Source organism: Serinus canaria, chromosome 6 (genome assembly GCF_022539315.1).
Source record: "Serinus canaria isolate serCan28SL12 chromosome 6, serCan2020, whole genome shotgun sequence".
Classification (NCBI taxonomy): domain Eukaryota; kingdom Metazoa; phylum Chordata; class Aves; order Passeriformes; family Fringillidae; genus Serinus; species Serinus canaria.
Window position 1 is genome coordinate 8,466,158 of NC_066320.1, and position 23,111 is coordinate 8,489,268.

The 23,111-nt window shown below is 37.7% G+C and overlaps 1 protein-coding gene across 5 annotated transcripts in view; it reads right to left on the reverse strand.

Moving 5' to 3' along the window:
• Positions 1–23,111, reverse strand: part of WAPL (WAPL cohesin release factor) — a 65,481-nt gene that overhangs the window by 2,615 nt on the left and 39,755 nt on the right. For 4 of the 5 annotated variants that reach the window (XM_018911045.3, XM_030240948.2, XM_018911046.3 and 1 more), the window contains exons 6-18: positions 20,909–21,061; positions 20,537–20,673; positions 18,457–18,568; positions 13,091–13,318; positions 9,100–9,211; positions 8,019–8,116; positions 6,413–6,489; positions 5,054–5,229; positions 4,627–4,742; positions 3,770–3,931; positions 2,567–2,774; positions 1,325–1,413; positions 201–296 (exon numbers count right to left, since the gene is read on the reverse strand). In XM_018911045.3, the coding sequence (XP_018766590.2) occupies positions 201–296; positions 1,325–1,413; positions 2,567–2,774; positions 3,770–3,931; positions 4,627–4,742; positions 5,054–5,229; positions 6,413–6,489; positions 8,019–8,116; positions 9,100–9,211; positions 13,091–13,318; positions 18,457–18,568; positions 20,537–20,673; positions 20,909–21,061 (1,764 nt within the window). The remainder of the gene's footprint in view (positions 1–200; positions 297–1,324; positions 1,414–2,566; positions 2,775–3,769; positions 3,932–4,626; positions 4,743–5,053; positions 5,230–6,412; positions 6,490–8,018; positions 8,117–9,099; positions 9,212–13,090; positions 13,319–18,456; positions 18,569–20,536; positions 20,674–20,908; positions 21,062–23,111) is intronic. The other variant, XM_018911047.3, reaches the window with a different exon arrangement.

A 23,111-nucleotide genomic window follows, 5' to 3' on the forward strand; every position in this document is an offset into this window, starting at 1 on the left:
CTTCCTGGCCAATCACAATATAATGACAAAATTATGACAGACAAATGGCCTTTCAGTATTAAAAAAAAGAATATCATCCTGTGCTCTTATGAAGACACAAACTGAAAAATGTTAATGCTTTTAAAAAGGCATAAAATATTAACAGAAAACAAAACTACAAAAATATCTACAAATATAAATTTGAAATATGCATTACTTACAGTAAGGTTCATAAAACTGAGAAATTTTTTGAGCATTTCAGTCATTATCGAGAAGTCCCCTTCAGGTAAGTACTCCCTCACAGTAGTCACATTGATCTAAGAAATAAAACAATCTTGTCTTATTTGGGAAACATTTTTCTGACACAGAACTATAATGCTCTGCATGTGAGAAGCACTTAGACAATATATGCACAGCATAAAGATGGCTTCTGCTGCCATCTTTATTATTTAAGTTTCTTCTAAGCAATACTCATATCTTCACTGTGTTTGTTTTTAGAAAACAATTGCTTAAATATTTATTTATTATTGGTTTGTTGAAGTTTTAAAAAAATAAAATTTAAAAAACCAAAAAAAACCAGACTATCAGACGTTCCTAGGACCTGCAAGATTATCAAGTCACCAGATCACTCCCCTGATAGGGACAGGCTCTCCCTTTACAACTGTGAAGGGCTGAGAATTACTGATCTCATTGTCAGTCTCACTCAGAACACTAAAACTGTTATGGACACTGATCAGTCCAAGGACACAGAACAGCATTTTAAGGCCATTTCTGCGCCATGGTAAAGTCAGACAAGCCTGAAGGGAGGTCTGAACTCATTTGCACATGAACACATTTTTGATAGGAGACTTTACAGAGTTCTCAGCCATTGGAGTTCCCTATTTTTAACTTCAGCTTTTTAGTACATATTTCCAATCTGAGACAATTATTTTTGTAATAGGGACAAAGTTCATCTGATTTCAATGGAAGTAAAAACTAAAGCACACTGATAAAGAATAAATAAGTTTGATGGTAACTTGATTACTAAAACTACTGAGAAGGAACAGGCTTAGCCAATTTTCCTCTATCTTTCCAAAGCAAATTCTTTTGCGGGCTATAAGGAAGGGGAGAGAAGTAAAAGAGGTCAAATATTCAATTCCAACTGTTTTTGATAAACACAGTGATGTTCAAAAATTTCCTTTTGGCTGGAATAACTCCGGCAACTCTTCCCAAAGCTGTATACATCAGTGTAGCTTCACTAACGTATTGCTCACGCTGAAGCCCAATTTAATAAACCTCTCTCAATACAGCAAATTATCACTTCATTAAACATTATACTGGACTTAGAATCAACTTATTCCCTTACTGGACTCTCCTGGCAGAGACAGCCTAGAAGCAATGCTGTGTATGAGGCCACAATGCAGTCTTCCATGTGCTTCCCAGCATGCTGAAGAGCTGTAAAAGAGACAACAGTCTATTGTATTCCCTAAGCAGCTGGTATCTTTTACTGCTGCAAATACAATCCTTCATTATCACTTTCCAGAATGCTTTTTCCTCAAACAAAATGAGCTTTTGGACTGAGATTTCAGAGATCAGGAAACACCACACTTACTGACTCAGCAGCACATTCTTGACAAGAATAATGGTCTTCATCTAGTTTCAACTCATTCTACTGCACAGTATTTTGTCATTTGTCATTTCAATGCGCAAACTGTATGCTGAACACCCCAAACCACCAATGCAAATGTTTCATGTGATACTATATGCCTCTAAAACTTCCCCCAAAGTAGTTTATTGTGTTAAGGATAACATTTTCTGCTGATGACTCAGCATTTTGGGAAAAACTACAAATAACTCCAGAGACTAGTTGATGGAGCTAAGAAAAGGAGGAAGGATTTACAGCAAGCTTGGAGACAGTAATATACCACACCTATTAACATAAGATGAAAACACTATTAAAGGTCATACACTGCATCTACTATTAGAAGATTAAACAAGAAGGAATGATGTTTCAAATCCGTTTTCCAGAGACAAACTATCTAACAGGTCCGAGATACTCAAACTCCGGGAACAAAGTAGAAAAGAGGCAGTACATCAATGCACAAAACATGCACTTCAGACACCACTGACGAAGGGAAAAGGTCCCCCAAAGCAGATAGGGACAGAAGAAGCAAAGAGGGAGAGGAGGGGAAAAAACTCCAACTCTTAAAGTAGCTTGAAACAAGAACCCTGGAAAAAAAATTAAAGCAGGTAACTTTCAAGGATTACTCCAGAAGAACAAGGTAACAACCTAAAACCCACCCTTTCCAGAATATTTTGTACATAGAGAGTATCCTAAAAAGATCTGGGGTTTTTTTTGTTTTGTTTGTTTGTTTGGGTTTTTTTTCTTTTTCAAGAAACAGATAATAGGTATAAGAAGCATAACAGATTCTACTTCTCATGCTTCAGATCAGAATGGCTTCTACTTATGCAGCAGTTCCACCTGGGATACACTGAGGAAATCTGTCCTAGAGACTGGATGTAGAGAGGAAGCAGAGGACAAGGTGGGATTTTCTGCCATCATACCATTCTTTGCCTTTTCTGAGATCATCACAGCCAGACAACATACCTTTATTAAGATCAAGTTCTTCATCATCTTCCTCCTTCTTATCCTTCTCCTCAGTACTATCTGACTTCTCTGTGGAGACCCACTGGATCTCCCCACTTGTCTCCTGCCATTCCCCACTTTTATCATGCTGAGCTGTGGGAGCTTCTTTAATCAGCTCATCCGTCTGGCTCTCTGCCAGCTGTGCCGCTCGCTCACACTCCAGGAACAGCTGATGTGGGGAATTCCAGGAGAATTTCCATTAGAAACTAAACCCCAAACACATTGACTTAATACTTTTATTTCCTGTTCACAATTTACCCCTTAATACAATTAGCCTTCAATACTTTTTTTAACAATAGGCTTTTCTTCCTCAAAGGAAAATATAATCTGGCCCAACATCAGTGCTGTGCTCCACAGCAAGATCTCCCTGCCTGGTGCTGAACTGCCTGACAGGCTCCTCCTGGGCATGGTAAAAGTTTAATCACTTTCCTTCAGACATGGCTGGAAGACTAAAAGCTGCCATAATTTCCTGTCCATTTTTGTTCTCTACCCATTTTTCTTTTCTTTTCATGCTAACTATTTCCTCTTGGCTTTCTTAGAGCTCTTCATTTAGCAAAGAATGTGAATGAACCAGGGATCCCATATTAGACACTTATTTCTTGTTAATTATTTCCCATACCATACACCCAGTTTTAAATCTTGCTTTGCTAAGCTACATATATTAAGATATTTAATACTATTATTTTTACTCATTTTATTGTCTGCTACTGGATACTTATTTCACTAAGTTAAATACAACTGCTAAAAACATCCATAAAATTAACTCCCCTGAAACAAGACATCTGTAATTTCAATTTTTTCATTTTAGTATGCATGATGAAACTCATTTACCAAAATAATTGGTATGTAAGAGAAAAATAGCTTACAGCTGGTTTAAAACAAAAGTCAAAGTAAATAATATAAGAACAATAAAACTAGAAATAAATTATATGGGAACAAAAGAGTTTTACTGGAGGTAAAGCACTGTCTTTTACAGGGAAGCTGTTTCTGTAATGAACAGCACTGCAGAAGTCAGGGTTGTGAGCAGAAATCTTCCCCCTACCTTGCTCCACTCCTCAAAATGCTAAACAGAAAAACTGACACATTTTCACTGCTGAGTTCTCCCTTCCTCCCAACACTGTGATAATGAGAAATGGGAACTCCTGCAGGACAAACACTTCTCACCTGCACTAAAGCCTGAACAGCATCAATCTGTCCAGTTATCTTCAGGCTTTGATCTCCTTCGCCGGTACACAAGGAGTCAAAAGAACACGATGTTTCCATATTGACAAGGCAGTGCCTGTTCCGGGCACTGTATTCCACGAGATTGATCAACAGACCCAATCCCTGCAAAATTGCAGAGTCAAAAAGGATTACACACAGTGGAAAAAAGATGATTTAGCAAAAAACCATCCATTTAGATAAACATCTTTGCCCTTATCTTTCTGAGAATATACAACTTATGAAACAGTCTGACAGACAGGGGGATCAGGATTTAAAGAAATACAAGCTAGAACAGAGATCCCTGTATAGGAAACTTTTATGCAGAAATCTCTGTTTTTCCAATTCTGAACACAAAAACATTTTTGGAGCTGAGAATTCCTTTACAGAGGTTAGGGATTCCAGTGTCCAGCCCTGAGCTTATGTTCATAAGAGATCCTACACAGACGCATTTTCACTGCTGCTATTAGGCCATTCTGGCCCATTTTATGTAAGCTGAGGTAAATCTGACAAAGCTTTTAACTCAAACAATAATATCAAACATATTTCCAAAACTGAAAAGATGTCTGAAAATTAGTAATTCACATATTTATTTAGCTAAATTTCTTTGTTCATCAAGCAGTGCAGTTTCTCCCACCAAACACAGGGAAAAAACCCTCAAACCCACCAAAACCTTACAAAAACATTAAGTACCTCACTTTAGGTGTATATATGGTCACTGAAAACTGTAGGGGAAACAGTTCCTTAATGAGGAGCCAGAGCAGCTCAATGCATAAGGAGGCAAATAATTTTCTGTTGATATGAGAAGCACAAGAACTTACCAGCACACGAATATCAAATCTCTGTTCTTGAGGTAGGAACTTGGGAACCTGAAGCACACAATTCATCGCTGTGCCTATCAGACCATCTTGTTCACCTGTTTTTGTACTACCCCATTCTGCAAACAAAGAGTTCAGAGGCTCAATAGTGAAAACACTTGCATTCATAATGGTAAGCAGCCTAATAAAAACCATCTGGTTCTAATGACAAACCAGCCCTTCTCAGCCCAAGCCCTCATCTGAACATTTCACACTTGCAATTCCCCACCCAGCTTGCAAAGACAAATTACTGAGGGCTGTAAGCAAACATCTACCATGGATAACTGTTTTATAGCACTGAACTTGAAAAACCATCATCAATACAAAAACATATTTACACTAATGGTTCATTTGACACCTCAGTACAGAATATGCAGAAAATTTGTCTTACCGTTATCATTTGTCAGGTTGAGCAAGACCCCAATGATGGCCCGCATACAGTCTTCCACGGCTTTACCCACGTGGTTAGTTACATTCTGGTGAGGCACAGACTTATTGTCTGGTAAACAGATACTGTCTTCAGCACGATTATATCGCTGGATTAACTCCTCACAATGCTGCAGTGCTCTGCAGGGAGATGGGGCAGAACAAAATTATCTTCACAACATACAGAACATTCCACCTGTAGACTCGTTTCACAGGGAAAAAAAAACCTGAAACAGAGCTTTACGCAGAATTTTTCTGATACCCGGTCTGTAGGGGCAGATAATAAACTTATCACCTGTAAAATTATTTATAAGCACAACTGAAAATTGTGTAAACAAAAACCTGGAAATCTTAGGGTGTTATCAGCTTGGTATTTCAAGAGCAAGTTAATTTTCTTTCCCAGCTTCATCACATGGTCTTAGAAAAGATATCTCCTGTTCCTACAAACGCAGTCTCTCATATCCTCTGGCACAACATGATTCTGACAGTGTTACCAGAATGTTCTCTTCTCAGAACTACTTCCATTCAGTAAGAAATGACACATGACTTCCCAGCAGTAATATCCTAATCTTGTAACACTAATGGACTACAGGCATGATTTTACTGTATAACATTAGTTTCATGTTAAACCACGACACTGATTTCAGTTACAAACAAAACCAGAAATGTCAAAAATATATGCTGGTAAAAGTAACATATTAAACTGTGGTTTGCTTTCTTAATTTAAAGAAATACTCCAAATATCTAACCTACAACCACGAAATCATCTTTCCAATGAGGTCTGCACAGACAAACTTTCAGCTTCATTTCTTCTGTTATGAAGAGCAATACAAGGGGCAGACAGGCTTTGCCAGCCAACTGAGACCTCACCCAGATTGATAAATAGGTTAGAGTTGTTTGTATAAGAATCTCTGCCAGGGAGAAATGCCAAGAACAAGATTTCACTATTTTAATTCTTAGTTACACTGTCAATTCTGCTATGCTCCATTCCAGTAAACACTTAGACATAACAAAAGCACAATAAATAAATGTCACTTCACCCTCTTCTGTGTTCCTTCTTAGTAGAGCAGGAGCTGAATCCACAGTCTGCAGCTTCTACAGACCCAACAGTAGCAGCTCTACACATAGTGCTCAGTACTGGTAGTACTCAGGTAGTAGCCCAAACCCCCATCTACATGAACCTTACTCAATGAAAAAGCAACAGTGGAAATTTTGGGCTTATTCACCCCTAGAATCTTCTGGTATAAAGCATTTCCTTTTTTACCCTATCATGTGAGGTATTTTGCAAAACTGGGGTTTCTGGGGACTTTTTTCTTCAACTTACTTAGCTGAGGAGACTATGAGCTGAGAGTCTTTGTATGCTATCAGATAGCTCTGATTTTCAGGATTATGCACAGTTACCTAAAGAGAGAAGGAGAAAGTAGTGTTAAAAATAAGAGGTTTTTTCCCCTGAAAGAGAAGCACGCCCTTTTACTACTACTCTACTTTATTCAGTTCCACATTTCTTGGCTATTATCCAGTGTCAACTTTCACTTCTCATTTTTCAATATTTCCTTGGATTTTTCATCTCTAAATAACTGTGGCAATGAAGATAAACCCATCTTCCCCAATAAAGGACAGAAACCATGCAGCAGAATGTTTTGCCACAGCAGAACCCTGAATCCACGCTCTGGGACTACAGTATCCAAGTGTGTATAGAGAACACAATCATATATGTGGCATTTTAAGGACTTGACATCAAATCCACTTCTGAGAGCTTATTATGCATCCAACCATAACACACATAAGGTTTTCCTTGACTCCGTTGACTGAAATTTGGAATCAATTTTCAGAAGCAACAGAAGTTCTTTTCTCGGACTTGCATGATTTGGAGTGTTTTGAATTTCGTCATCTCTCCCAAGTTTCTAGGGATCTTACTACATCACAAACATCCCTAAGTCCAAATTTGAATTTTTTAACACTAGACAAGGCCCTTCTACTCATGTTTGGCAATTCCATCTATTGAATATAAAAGCAGAAAATTACTCTGATTTTTTTTTTCTTACTGCTGAGAAGAATGGTAAAGAATTTTTAAGAAACCCTTCAACAATTGTTCATGTTTCTCAGTTTTTAGCTTGCATTTATACTATCTTTAATCTGTTCTTCTACTTGAGTGAAGAAAACAAGCAACCATTTGCCCTCTAATTTGGGTTTAACGTGTTGAGCAAGATTCATTGACCTGTACTCTGATCCCAAATGTTTGCTGATGTGCAGAGATGTGTTGCCAGAACATAACAAGGCTCTTCTGCTTTCTTAGGGTATCACAACAGAAACAGGGTAACACCAGTAACAAACACCAAACTCAGTTGAAGGCATTGCAGAGAAACACACACCATTCCTGTCAAGTAAACTCTACAAAAGTACCATGTATTTTGATTTTCTCACAAGTTCTCAAAGAAATATTTACCATCTGCTTTTACACACTCAACTGATGATGACAGGACTCATTTGCCCTTCAGGACAATTTTCTCTTTCAGCACTTCCCCAGCTGATGGCTGAAAGTAGCAACTCTTAGCATTGATTTATTGCTTCTAAGAAAATCCCACTTCTATAATGATCAGTTATTACTAGACACACATTGGAGAGTCAAAACTCATGCCTCAAAAACAACATCCATAAACAGCAGCTTCTTGTAGGAACTTGAGAAAAAGTATCATGTTATATTTAGTTATTTTAAACAAAAATAATCTTGGAATTCAGTACACACAGAATAGCAAATCAAATTTTCAAACATTACAGAAACACTGATAAGTATCAGAGAGTTAATACAGTCCATCAAAAAATAAAAATCAACCTTATAGAGCTATAATGTGACTATACACTGCAAGAATGTAAACCAGAACTGCTTAAGAAGCAGCCCTCAGAAATGTAAAGGATCTGCTCATACTCACACTTTCCAAGACCCGTAAACATCTCTCTGCACCCCATAACGAAGCAACCAACTTCTCTTCGTTTTCATCACTGCTTAGGTGATCCACACATTCTTTAACTAAACACAAAAAGAAGTTGTTTCCTCCATGAGTAAGCAGTCTCCAAAAGCCAGGTGTACAAACTAAGAGTTGTCATCAACCTCGTTTTACACTTTGCACACCTCTAATGGCAGGAAATAATCACGAAGATGTGATCAGCATTCCAAAATTTTTCATTTCTCCAGGTAAATGAAAAAACCAAGCCTTACAACATTGTCTTTACAAGTTTGAGATTGTTGTTACAAATTACCTAACCATATATATTATTTTCTCCTACTAATAACAGTGTCCAGCACAGGACTATGTTCCTTAACTCTAAGGAAGTCTTTTAGAAGAGGAAAGAGATAGGACAAGCACACATTTGCCAGACTTTACAAGTCTGAAACAATAACTTGAAACTGTGTTCAAATTTAATACTTCCATCTCTCCAGTCCTTTCTTTGTTCTCCCACTGCTTATTCAAGACCAAGCTTTATTCAGGTCAAGAACTCATATAAGAACTGTCCCATTTCCTAGCTAGGAGATTCTGATCAAAAACATACTGAGGCCTATCTTTGAACTCTCCTCCCAACCCCACCTCCCCAACCCCCAATTTCTTCTTGAAGGGTTTACTTCCATTGGTATATTTAGTTTAAAAATATCTGGTCTGAAAATAATTCTAGAAGACTATAAAGGAGATTCTACTATAGAGTAAGTGTGCTGTACAGAGATATATAACAGCATTCTGTCCAAGCTTAAGCCATTTTTATTCTCATACATTGTAATGGAAAAGTCTACACATTCTGTTTAACTTGAAAACTACTTTGAATCCCACCTGAAACAGATTAAGATCACTAACATTTCTAATTTATTTGATATTGAATTGTGTATTTTATTTTTAACACTGCTAAGAAAAAGACATAATATTTCTATTTTTAACCACAGGAAATGAACATTACAAAAAGCAAACATTTTATTACAATTCACTATTTTTTCACGCCGTCAAAGCAGTATCCCCACTATACCTTTATCTACAATATGATCCAGACCACCCAGAAGTCGCAGTTCTTCTTTAAACCAGTCCCCAGCTCGCTTTGAGGTGAGAGACAGTAATGTCTCCATTGCCAAATGCCCAGTCTAAAAGAGAGAGGTTCTGGAGTTAGTGAAATCAAACGCAGCTGTAGCCAATATACCAAGTCACACGTCATAGGAAAACCACAAAAACGAAAGTACAGATTCTGAGAACCACCACCAGAGGGAGCAAGAAAAGATTGGAAAATATGCATCTCTTAAAAAAAGACAATACTGATAAAAAATAAACTCTGCATTTTCAAATTTTCTTTATTTTATTAATAGCTTAGAAAACCCAATCAGACTCCTGTCTGCTTCTACTGTTATCAAAATAAACAAATAGAGAAAGTAAATGGAAAATCAGCCAGGCAGTAAAAAAAAAAAAAAAATCAAGAAAATCCCCAGTGAACACAGCTTCTCAATCTCTCAGATACATGGGCTTTGCTGCTCACAGACCACATTTGCTTCCAATGTAGGTATCTTGTGGCTTTAATTTTAAATCTACAGAATAAAGCAATTAAACTGAACAACTGCAGAAAACCTACACATATTTACTCATATACTTTTTTGGAAAAAAGGAGGAACACATATATAAATTCAGCAACAGTAAAGGTAAATTCACTCCCTGCAAATGGAAGCAGAACAGTACTCAAAATGGCTTGAGCAAACACTCCATTGTCTCAGTATGAGCCCTCCCCCCACCCCCAACATCTCCAGCTGCTTTTCTTGCTTTCAAAATACTTGATTTCCAAGGAGGAAAACAAAGTTGAAGATCAGATAAAGAAGACTTAACACCCAAAGTTGTTTCTGGGTTGTAGGAGCAAGGCCTGCAGCACATTGTCACTATGAGCGTAACAGTAACAGCATTTCTCCAGGGCAAACAGAAAAATCCTTGGGTCAGCAAAGGGTTATGAGGATCAAGAGAACAAAAGCAGCAGCAAATCTACAGTAGGTGAGTTAATTTCCTAAATACCGACACAACAAAAGCTTAAAGGCCACACGATATTCAAAACACAGTGATTAGTTTTCTGTCATAGGGCAATAGGACTTCAAATAACCCTAGAAGAATATAATCTGATATTTGTACACACTTAATAAGGACACAAATTTTCTTTTTTTTTTTTTTTTTTTTTTTACTAAAAGCAATGAAACCTTATAATCTTTTTGCTTTTGAGTAAAATAATCCATTACATTCAAATTTTTGTCAATTACTACAAAATTTTAACACCAAAGGCTGAAAATATGGTTGCCTTAACATTTCAGCCTTATGCTGAGAGCGAAAACCAGAATAAGCTCTTTCACCACCAGAAAACAGAAGTCACTCCTGAAGGCTTTTGTTATGATGCAATAGTGAGGAGGCAGCTGCAAAAGCAGGAGCTCCAGAGGGCTGTGCTCACTGACAGGTGAGGGCCATTTCCTGAGGTGAAGGCCAGGTTCTTCAGGTTTATCTTCTAATGCAGCACAGTGAGCCTGGAACAAATTCAACCTGCACACACCTCCTTCTTTGTTTCTGGGTTTATGTTTTTAACATAAATAGCCATCAAAAAAAACCAGAACCTTTCAGTATTTTAAAATTAGTCCAGCCTCATTTCTAGACGGACACACAAACAACGTTGTCTGTGGAAAGAGGGAGGCAAATTGATCACCTTCTCCTGATCTGGGTAAGATTCAAACAAGCCAAGGTGTTGGTCAGGCACAAACTGGAGGTATGAAAACATCTGCTGCAATCCTATTTCTCACTGGGTATGTCTGAGTCGGAAAAAGCACAGAGCTTTTCTTTACCCTCAGCAGATTTGCATTTTTTTTTTTCTGCAGTTTCTGCCTGTCATTTAGTACAAAACAGAGATTACTTATTCTATCTTATGACAGGGATCTACACGAAAGCAGCCTGATCTTCAACATACAAAGTTCACTATGGTCTCAACTTACCATTGCTACTATTTTAAACTGGAAGAGAACCTAATAATCTCATTTGGCTTGCAAATATTCTCTAAATACTATACAGTCTCTGCTTCTAGATGGTGCAGCTGGGAGGAAACCAGCTTCCATCTGTGAGGTACTACAATATTCAATCCATTTACAGCAACAGCTTAAAATAAATTTAAGAAATAGAACTGCCTCAGGGAAAAACTCTCAAATAAAGCAGCTGAAACTGATGGCCAAGGATATTAATGCTCTTTACTCATGAACAACTTCCTCACAAGACAGAGATCCTTTTCATATATCCTCTCCTTTTAAAATCCATGTCTAAGAAAAAACAAGAACAGAATTACAGTTCATAAAAAAGCAACAGGCTAGATCAGATTATGAATATGAGAAAAGCTCAAGCAGGAGACAGTGGTCTTTGTGGCTGGATGCTTTAGCAATGAGGAACCTGCACCAGCTGTTCCATGCTTAATAAAGGGAGCTGTCTTACACTTTATAGTGCAAGAGATATCCTGGCACTGACAAACTCTGCTATGTGAGCTGCCTTTAGTGCCAAAACAGCACTGAAAAAAGACTCAGAGTATACCAAGTCCTAGCTGATCACCAGCTAGAGAACAAATTTCATTCTGTGGGGGTATTTTCAGACTGTAAAGTGCAGAATATAATCTCATATTCTTTCTCTGCAGATTTCCAAGGCCAGAAGTTAATTCAAGCTCCCTACCAGCACCTTTCATGTCTTTGTATGAACCAAGCCTAAAAATTGAACTTTGTATTCCATTGTCACCACAACCTGATTACCAAAGTTAATGATGTCATGGATACTGTCTTCCTCACCCAAAATTTAGCTCTTGCTAAAGCTACAGAAGAGTGGCTCTTCATACCAATTCAGCTCTCTGTTCCACAGCCAGAATTTGGAGAGAAAACACTCCAAAGAAATTCTTCCTAAACTGACAAAAAAGTCCCAAAAGCTACAGAACAAAGTGCCAGCTCAACAAGGCTCAATCTTTTAGTCTAGCTGAATATGGAACACAATCCTGACTGCAGATTACTGCCAGGAGTTGGAGCATTACTTGCACAGACAAAGCTCTGAAAAGCTCACTTCATAAGCAATTAATCAGAAGCTTCTCCTGCTGAGTATAAGTGTTACAGAAAAAAGGGTATAAGCATTACAGAAAAAATGGCAAAAACCCTAATAAGAATCTTGAAAAGACTGTATTACAGGATGTCAAAAAATTAAGATCATACTAACATCAACTATACTGAAATATGGCAAAAGCAAAGACACAATACTTGTTTTTGTCATTTACGGCCACTCATCTAATCAATCTGTCAATCAATTCTTAAAATACACTCTTCTAAAAAAACTTGCAACTTAGCCTTTTTATTTTCTAACCTAGCTTGATGATAGCATCCAATTTCTTTTTAACAGAACCTAAACAGAACCAGCTCACTCTGCTACAGATGAAAGTATTTTCATAAAGATCAAGTATGTTTGAGAAAGGAAAAAATTCATCCACATTCATGGTAAGCAAGAGAACTGCCACACTTTGAGCAGGGAAAGATCAGTTTCTGCAGGATAGGGTTTTTTTTTTAAATGTCAAAACCTGCACCACAGTTTAAATTTAGTACACAATACACTTACTCCCATACACAAACCCATGTTTGTGAAAGTACTTATAAAACTTAGGCAAAGAAATGGAATCAATCTAAGTGTGGGCTTCAAAAACACAATTATTTAGTGTTACTTGTTTGCAACTGCTCCCTTTAGCTACCCTTAAGCAGGGGCAAACAGACTCAGACAGCTGAAGAACATCCTAACTTCATCCTACTAACAACTTTTGAAAAAGGAAATTTCAAATTTGAAGAAAACACTTGCAGTGCAATCAGGTATACATAAAAAGTAGATGAAACAGCAGGAATCCTTTGCTGGGGATGTGAAATGAAGATGACGCTTGCAAGTTCCATTTTATTAAGCATTCCACAACTGCGAAAGCTTTCCAATAAAAGCACATTACCCACCGTGATGTTTTCGAGATCAAGATGTTTGTTGTGAACAGTCTCACACAGTCTCCGAATTTTTTCCTTAATTTTATTCATGTCTTTTTCATTCAGCAGCTTGGCAGAAGAAGCATCTTGTTCCAATTCTAGAAGGCGTATCATCAGATCTAGACTTGCTCTGTCTAAATCCATGTTCAAGCGATCTCTACTAAGGATGTACATTAGAGCTGCTGTACAGAGGGACAAATTCTTGGGTTGGGGGAGAAAGAAAAAAAACAGTTAGCTTTTACTAATCATTTTAGGCAGACCTTTCACTATTTTTAATAAACAAGCTGAAGATTCATAAAAGAAAATGCCTGACAGGCCCCAGTCTTAGCGCTTGCATGAGCACCTACTGTTGAATGGAGATTCCTTATGGCAAGTTACTAATGCATTCTCCTAACAAATAAAACTGAGACATAAAGCACTCAAAATATTTACAAAGCCCTAGTAGAAAGGCAGGGATTTCTACTTTTTAGAGACTCCATGCTGCAGACAGAGTAAGAAACAGTAACTCCAGTAACACAGTATTAGAGAAAAGACACATGGCAGGGGAACAAAGTGAAACAGCTCAAGGTACATGGCAAGGTAGGTGAACATTCTGGTTTGAGGGGATGAACTGGTGACAGCACCAGAAAATCCAGAGATCATGGGGATACTGTCTGCACAGAGGGAGTGCCTGGGGACAGCATAAACACATGTTCTTTCCAGAGGAATTCTGCTTTTTGGAAGTAGCCAGAGTGTAAACCAGCTCCCCCCATCCATCCCCATCAGCCCTTAACACGTGAACGTTATTAACTTGACCACCCATATCTTAAACAGAATTGGTGTACAGGCACATCTGACTGGCTAAGAATAATTGATTTTTCTTGAAGAAGGAATTAAATTCTACCTTCATGAGGCTGCAGAAAAGCCAAAGCTGAAGATGACTGTCAAGAAGGGACAGATAGCAGCAAAGCAAAGCCATCCATCCCTGGTGTCTAAGTACCGCACTTGCACTGAGAGCACTGAGCTTCAAATTACAGGAAAGAGGAGAAATGTTCACTGGGAACAGAGGTGTGCTGGGCACAAAACTGTCAGAAACCCCTGTCAATAACTGGAGGAGATGAGAGCTGGGGGGTGTGTGGGGCATGTGTGCTCCTTCTGAGTTTAACCCTCAGGAGTCAACATGCTGCATGCATCCATCACAATTGTTTCTCTATAAGACAAATTAAACACGGAAACTAATTCTGGAATATAAATGTTGTACAGATCAACAGGAAAGAGCAGAACTCTATGTCATAGGAGATTAACATCTTGTTTAGAGTTCAGCCAGCCACCAAAGCAATCATTATCTACTCTGTTTATTTTAGAAGTAAATAATAATCATACCTGGTCATACTAAGCAGTATCAGCATTTCCAAGACAGGATTAGCCAGCTCACAGTCTATCAAAAACTATGTCAAAACTCCTTCCTGTCTGAGTTAAGGAAATCCTCAGGTGAATTGACTTTAATCTGACCAACTACCAAAGATGCATTTGAACTACTGAAGGAAGGAAGCCAAAGTTTCCAAAACTACATCTTTCATGAATACATGAAGACAGGGTTGTTAAAAAACCTACAACTCTCAGTTGTGAGCATCACCACCCCAGCCTTTTATCACTACTTCAGCCTTGCCAGATGTAAGGCAGAAAGGCAGAAAGCATCTATGTGACCTGTCTGCAGAAGGTATACATTGTTTACCTTTGATTTTCAGTAACTTTCTCCCATAAGCCTTGCAATTTTATTGTTTTAATTACAGAAATTCTTTACTCTTCATTTCCTTGCAGCTGGCTTAAACTGTACATGTCAGGTTCCTTGAAGAACTGGGTTCTTCCAGAATGGCAATGATTAAAACAGGACACAGGAATGCACACATTACAGAGGAACCAAAGGTTAGCTAGTTATTGTTCAGCCAATGTGGGACTTCAACATCTATGAAAAACTATATTTTAATGACCAGCAGTATCTAGGTGAGTTTCCTGTTTAAAAAAAAAAAGCTCAAGATCCCAAGGGAATTTTTATCAACTAGAAAGTATGCAGCTGTTAACAGAGGGAAAGTGCTGAATTTATAATCAGGGCTGCCAGTATTTAGGCATTTCAAGAAGTCAGAGACTGTTCTTAAAGCATTACTCAGAAATGCTTTACAGATGCGCTGAAGTCTGGTAAGGGCAATCACATTCACTCTGTAGATGTCTGTACCAAGCCCTTGACTGTTCCAGGTTCCCTTCTTTTCCACCACACCAGCTTTCCACTATGAAGAGAGTAATGGTTCATCTTCCCTCTGTATCAGCTCTGCTGACACTTCCCTTCAGACTGGCCACCCAGGTTTCAAGACACTCAAATGTGATCAGATCACCAAGACACAATGCAGGAGGTTTAAGGCTGCAGAAGGCTGCTGGGAAAGCAAAAAGAGTGGACTGGCTTTGTGAAACAAGAGCCAAGTTCCTGCCACACCACATAAACACAGCACAGATAGATTCAGGCCAGTAAGCCTCCAAATGCTGATGTGCAGCAGGAAAATACTGATGATATAAAAGTAAGGATCTCAAATGTGAATGGTGCTTACAAGCATGGAACAAACCTGCATTAGCTTCATACCAGTGATAAGGGTTTTGGAAAGCTGGTTTCTCCTAGTCCCTATAGTCTTCATCTTGAATAAAACAATTCTACATTTTGCTCTGATCTTCTGTAAGTGTGGTTAATTAACCACACTGACTGAAAGCTATCTCATGCCCTACCATACACACAATTCTGAGTTTGGAATGAGGGGAAAATTGTTGTTACAACTCATATTTCATCAGTATTCTAAGAGAACAAAAAAATCCAAAGAACGAAATCGATCCTTCCAAATGCCACCCTTACAGACTGCAGCAGAACAATGATATTTTCAGGTGAGTTTCCCCCATCCCATTCTACGCAAGATGCATAAAACACATTCTGCTTCCAAACAAATGCAGAGAAGAGAAAAAAGTAAAATAAATAAAATTTGTTCTAGACATAAATTTCATGATGTATCTAACTATGGATTTGCACTCCGTACTTCTACAGAATTTAGGAAAACATCCTAGTTTGAACATACACTCCAGAAATGGCAGACCACTTACACCCACTCTCATCCTTGTCTTCTCTTGCTTGTTCTATTTATACTCCAGCTTGTGGCAGCAGATGGTTATTTTCTAGGGTTCAGCACTACATATAATGCACTTCTATCTTTTTTTAAGTTATTCTCATGCTGAAGACATTATAAAACCACATTTATGTGCTTAACTACTGACAGCTATAATGAAAATACAGTTTTTACTTTAAAAATCAATAATGCTTCAAAATCTTTACAGAGCACCATTGGAGAGACAAGACAATTAAAAACTTACGCTTAAACATGAGTCTACAACAAAAATTTGGTGGAACAAGTAATTTTCATGTTGTTATTTTTGGGCAAAGCTCTGTAAGATAGATGGTATTTTGTTCTCCCTGCTGGTTCAAGAAATGCCAACTGCCAGAATGCAACTGCTACTTTATACTCCTTATGGAAATGTTAAGAATCCCCTATATACTCAGTCTATTCTATTGGATCAGAACAATGAATGCAGTATAAGTTCATATTTGTTTCCATTAACAGTGTCATTGTGGCAGTTTTCACATCTTCAAAATACTTTATGAAAATATTAACCAAATAACTGCACATTTTTAGCTCAGTTCTTATTTATCTTACAGGGATTTGAGCCATGCATGCAAAGCTGAGTGTGATTTATTGTTCTTCAGTTACTTTGAACTGAGATTTAGTGGAGAAATTTCTACTCATTTGGAAAAAAATAAAGCATCAGTGAAATAATTAGTGAATGAAAGGGCAGTACAGACAGACAGCGTGCTTATCCAGAGATGTTAGTGTTGAAGCACGTAGTGTCAGTAGTTACAACATACCCATTACTATTTACAAGAGTAGTTTGATAAATCAGAAATTTCACAATACTGTAAAACCTGTACCAAGAATGTACTGTAACGATATTCAAACATAAACTATCAATTTTTTTCTTTGACAAAAAGAGCATTTCATCAAACATACTGAAAATAGTGAATATAATCAATGCTTTTTGTTACTGCAGACTAATAATAGCATGCAATTTCCTTTTGAACTGCATGTGCTAGTTCCTTTGAAAATGAAGTAATAATGGTAACCGTAAGAAGACAGCCAAAAATACACCCAAGCAAGTTTGTACAATTTCCAGGGAACGGTAGCTGTCCTCTGCTGATCTCCTGCAACTCAGTGGTGGCAACTGTCCTAAATAGTGACTGTACTTCATTTATTTCTAGTATCACTTGGCACTATTTTGACAGCTCACAAAATAATGAACTCATTGAACCTGGTGCCTATGTTTTACAATTAGCCATTGCTAATTTTTGAGGGTGATGGAAAATAAGCTATTATTCTAATTCAGTTACTTAAAACACGAGCTTTTTTCCCTACACCCACGGTAAGATGTCAAATACCATCTCTGAAATGCCTGTTTCTGTGGGTGCAAAGTTGCATTCTGCATTGTATGCCATTCTTCTAGAGCTATTACAGAAAATTATAAACCTGACTGATATACATAGCTACTACCCCATTTCAAGTAAAATATCATCTTTCCAGCTTTTGTAAAAATATCTCAAAGGATGCCCCACTGAGGTAACATCGATAAGAAGGAAAACCAAACAGCTTCAGTTTAACTCTCAGGTCATGTTACCACAAATAGATGAAACTTACCTTTCCTAGAATCCAACAGAACATTATATATGCTCAGAGAATCCTAAAACTGCAATTACATCCGTGCTCATGGAGACAAGCACAAGACAAGAAAAAATCCCTACAACAGCTACAGAAGAGGTGGCAATTCCCATACAAGAAACTCTGGAGATGAGCACGAAGAGCCACCTCTAAATATAAGAACGAAGGATTCCTTTTGAATGTATTAGAAAGAATTTAAAATACAACAGTAAAACTCTTTCAAAGCTTAATAGAATAAATAAAATAGCAATCCAAAGCACAATTTATTTTTACAAAATCCCTGCTTTTTAAAAAAAGAATTTCCATACCCAGAAGCACATAAACAGTGGAATAAGGAATTTGTTAGTGGAACACAGGTCCTCTAATTTTTTATGCCACTAATGAGTGCTTCCTAAAATGGAGCCACTGATCCCAGAGGCACCATTAGATAGACTATACTATATATATATATAAAAATATATATATACATATACACACACCAGTACACAGTATACTGGATGCCTGACCTTGAACAAAATCCCCACCCACCAGACTTCAAAGAAATGCACAATGAATCCATACCTGATGGTGCTGGGAATCATCCAGTGTTTTGAAAACCATGGCTACCATCCCGTGTGCTCTCAGATGCATGCGGAAGCTGGGCATGGCACACTTGGTCGCCAAGCTGATTACACTGGAGAAAATTAACTGGGTTAGAACCACTGAAATGACCACACTAAACAAGAACAGCATATAAGTCTTCAACATAAGACTGACCATATGCCTCAGACCTTGACAAACTGTTGGAATGTTTCTTCTAAAATTTGTCTAAGGCAGGCTTGCAATTGGTCAACAGTGACTGGTGAGCCGTGTTTTATTCAAGTTCCTTATCAGCACCAAACTACGTCTGCTTTAGTTTAAGCTTGGCTAAAACCAGGATTTTAAAGGACAGCCTTAATTTGTTTCTTAAAAAAAAAGCTGAAAATTTCCAATAGTTAAATTGCAAGTAAAGTGCCATGGATTAAGCATGAAGCTCTGACTTAGAGACATGGGAGAGCTCATTATAGACCAAGACATTATGAGAAATTGTAAATGTAAGCTTCCATGGCTATCTAATGCTTATCTAATTAACTGACTAGTCTCACTTATGCCTAACATTACTTAATCCATAAAACTTTTTTATATTTATTACTGCATTTATAATTGATGGAAACACTACAGATTTCAGAAAAGATCTGACAAATGTATCAGTAATCACTGACCAGCATAACAGTTTATTTTAAAAATGGCATTTTTCCCCTAGCTTTCTCAGTAAGCTGCCTGCCATTTCTAGCACAGTGCAACATAACAACTGCTAAAAATACATTGCTTTTAAATGTGCACTAATGTGGGAGTGATGCTGCAATCAAGTCTTCCATGACTGCTGAGGAACCTGCCTCTAAGAAATTCACACAGTAAGGTGTTTTAAAGAACAAGTGGCCATTTTGTCTCCAATCACAACAGCACCAGTTAGAGCTTACCGACCTGTTTGAGTCTCTTACGTCTACTCCTATCCTTACACATTGATTTCCTTTGGAAAAACACTTTTCTTTTAATGTGTTAACTGAAAGAAAAGATTTTTTGTTGTGCTTATGTAAGTTACATTCCATTATATAAATATGTGAAGAATTAGTTAAAAATCTGATTAATTTTGCCACATGAGCAAATAGGAGCACACGTATAAAAACTATTTCTAAACTGCCATTACAGTAGTAATTTATTCTTAGCATAGTGTATAAACAAACTGGTGATAGAGTTCTCGTACTTATATTCCAGCAACAATATTCACTGCTCACTTCTGAGGAAATACATTTTAAAGTAGCTGTCTTAGAGGCATAGAAAGCTTTTTCTCAGTCACAGTCAAATCACAAAGCACTGCCATCTCTCTATGAATTCTTTTCTTTCTCTACTATTTTAGTTTAACTGAACTAAAGTAGAAAAATTTAGGTATATAAAAATATTATTGCATGGTTATTTTATTTAACATTATTAGAATTACTTTCATGTCCAGGCAATTGAAACCAGTATCAAGACACAAACTTTTTCAAAGTTAGGTTAACATTTTTGGTGCAAACTTCACAGTACTGTGTAACTTGAATATGAAGAGTAGTCCAGGACCAGTTAAGGAACCCCCCAATTAATACTGAGGCCTCAGTCCTTCAAGTGGGTGTCAGTTATGTTATTTCTCAATAGAAGATAAAGAACAGGCAGCTGAAATTAAACAACATCCCACTATTACTTCAGTTCTAGATTTTCCTCAAACTCTGCAGTCTTACGGATTTTATTTTGGAATTGAATTTGCATTAAAAACAGAAGAGATATCACACACAACATGTATTACATGAACAAGTTATCAGAAGGTACTCTTTTAAATTACAACAAGGATAACAAGTGGGTCAAAGATGTCTCTTACTGCACAATTTACAATTTCATCTTCATAGCCATACTGCTTATGATTATTCAAAATATAAAATTTTAATTATTATTTTCAAATTTTACTCTTCATGGCAAAAGTGCCAGGTAAATGTCCATGAAATTTTAAAGCATGGTCACATCTCTGATGCATATTTAATTCAGTATCTCTTTCAAACACAGGTTCCATGTTTTGTATTAGATGTCTTACCTAAGGCAACGTGTGTTTAGGGGCTGATTGCTCTTCAATCCACTTAGCAAGTACTCAATATCATCTGTGAACTCTTGATTTTCACCAAATTCCACTACATCATTGAAGTGCTTTACATGCTGAACAACAGTGTATAACTGGAAAAGACAAATATTTTTACCTAAGTAAGTTGCTCTTGGGATTCATAATAATCTTAACAAGCACAGTTTAAAAATCTATTCAGTTTTAAGTGCAAGGAAACATTAGGATGTTAATAAAGGCCATTCAAAATATTATTTTAATAGGAAAGCCAAAATGTGTTTTGACACTATTCCTTCAGTAGTTAGGATTACTAGTAATTCTTTATCTTAAAAATTTGTTAAGAATACTTACTTCTTTGTCTTCTTTCCTACATTTCAATGCAGTTACTATCTCTTGATAGGGCTGAGTAGGTATTGTCACAGTTTTTATCACCTTGGGAGGTGGTGCAGGAGCCTTAAAAACTCCATCATCTTTATGAATTGCCTCCTTTGAAGATAGCCTTACCTATTAATAAGAAAGTGCTAAAATGGGCAGATGTTTTGAGCATGAAAACATACACTAAATACATCAGGAAACAGTACAGGTGTGCAATTGCCAAACTCACATTTTGGGACTATTTAGTCCTTGCCTTGCACTACCAAGTACCTAAGCTGTGTGACAATGTGTCTACTCTTAAATACAAAAAAACCCCCAAAAACATTTCCAAGTATCAGGAAAGCTCCAGTGGAATTCTGAAAGTACAACCAGCAGAAGAATAAAATGTCCTTTATATTGGTTCCTTAAGCTTCAGGGTAAGTAAACCAACCAAATTCAGTGTTTATTTGTTGCTCTTTGAAGTCTCTTACCCCTCTGCACTGGAGCTCCCAGGAATGCCCAGAGTGGTAGCACTATGAAGCCCCAAGGAAGCAGCTGGCTCTGGATGGGAGCACAGCCCTGAGCCAGCCCTGCCTCAGCCCAGCCTGGCCTGCAGAGCTCTGTGCCAGCTGTTCTGGCCCTGCCTGCCAGAGGACACTGCTCTCCTGACCAAGCCTCCAGCCTCACACTCCAAACTCCATCTGGCCTGGAGGCAGGAGACTACCAGTACACTTTGTATAGCAGCACAACAAAAGCCACACAGAGCCTTGAGAGGCACAGAAAAGGCCTCAAACCAGGTAGAGCACTCTCTTAATATTCTCTTATTTGTGCTGTTACATATTTTAGGAGCATATCATAGCATGAAATACAGCAGAACCTGTTCTACAGGGAGGAGAGAACTTGATGTTAGGTCTAGAATAACTACTGACAGGTTTCCAGACAACTCTAGCAAGTATTACAGGTTTCTCCTCAACTTACTTTGCTTTATTAGTTTGAGGCTACTACAAGCTGAAGTGCAGCTTATCTTCAGATTACTTCTTTGGCACAAAATCTAATATGAAAACAAACTACAGCAAACCAGGCATATGGGAAAAGACCTCCAAATGCGAAATTCTAAATGTACAAATGCCAATTCCAATGGGCATTTACTCACCCTCAATCTCTCAGCAACATCATGTACTTAGCTTACTTACACAGAAAAATGAGAATATTTTAAAAGTGTGGCTGAAAAAGTAGAATTAACATGCAGGCATAGAAGACACAGGGGAGAGCTGGAGCAAAAGCCTTCTTGTGCACTGTACATTGACACACATTAAAATAAAAGCCAGAAGAAGCTGCTACATTACTGAAGTATTCTTTACATTCTGCCTCTATCAGGGTGGCATTTCAGTATTCACTCACTTAAGCACCAGTAGCAAAATGGTAATAAACCACCCTGAAAAACCGGTTTAGAGCTCGTACTGGAGCACTGATCTTATCAATCTGTGAGCACAGGAGAGCCACTGAAGGATCTCATCCAAGTCTTGGTTAATGTCTGCCCCTTCAAAGCAAACTCCAAGGGCACTTGGAGAGGCCCTAAGAGAGTACTTGGCATAAGCAGTTTGCATGCTGTGAGTGTCTCACCATAAACCTGAGACAGACTTCTCTTAATCTTCAGGTGAGAAATTTCTACAGAAATTAAAGAGGCAGGATCATATGTGCAGGAACTGCCACTGAACATTTGGCTCAAGGCTCATTCACCTTGTAACTTTGAAGTATTACACACATGTAAATCATGGTTAAAAGCCATGTCTGAAGCAACCTCAGATGTACATCATAACATGAGCAGCACATACAAATTCCCCTCAGTGGTTTGTTCAGCCAAATCTCTACCACATTCCTGAATTAATATTCTGATGGTTCCAGATAAAAAGTGGAAGTCAGACAGAAGACAAAAGTGACTGAATGAATGAAACAGACATTTCCCTAGCTTGAAAAAGCCATATCCAAAGTCTGTCTGACAAGACTCACACAAAATCTGCCCTTAAGTCAGCTGTCAGAGTACTTCACAAAAAACAGTACCAAGAGATTCAGCAAGCAACAAAACCTTCACTTCAAAGGTACATAATTTAAACTGAGAAAGGGGTTTAGTAAAAACCCAGGGCTGAAATTTCTGCTCTCTCCTCAGACTCTAGTGGAAATGGCTGTTTTCAACTCAGTT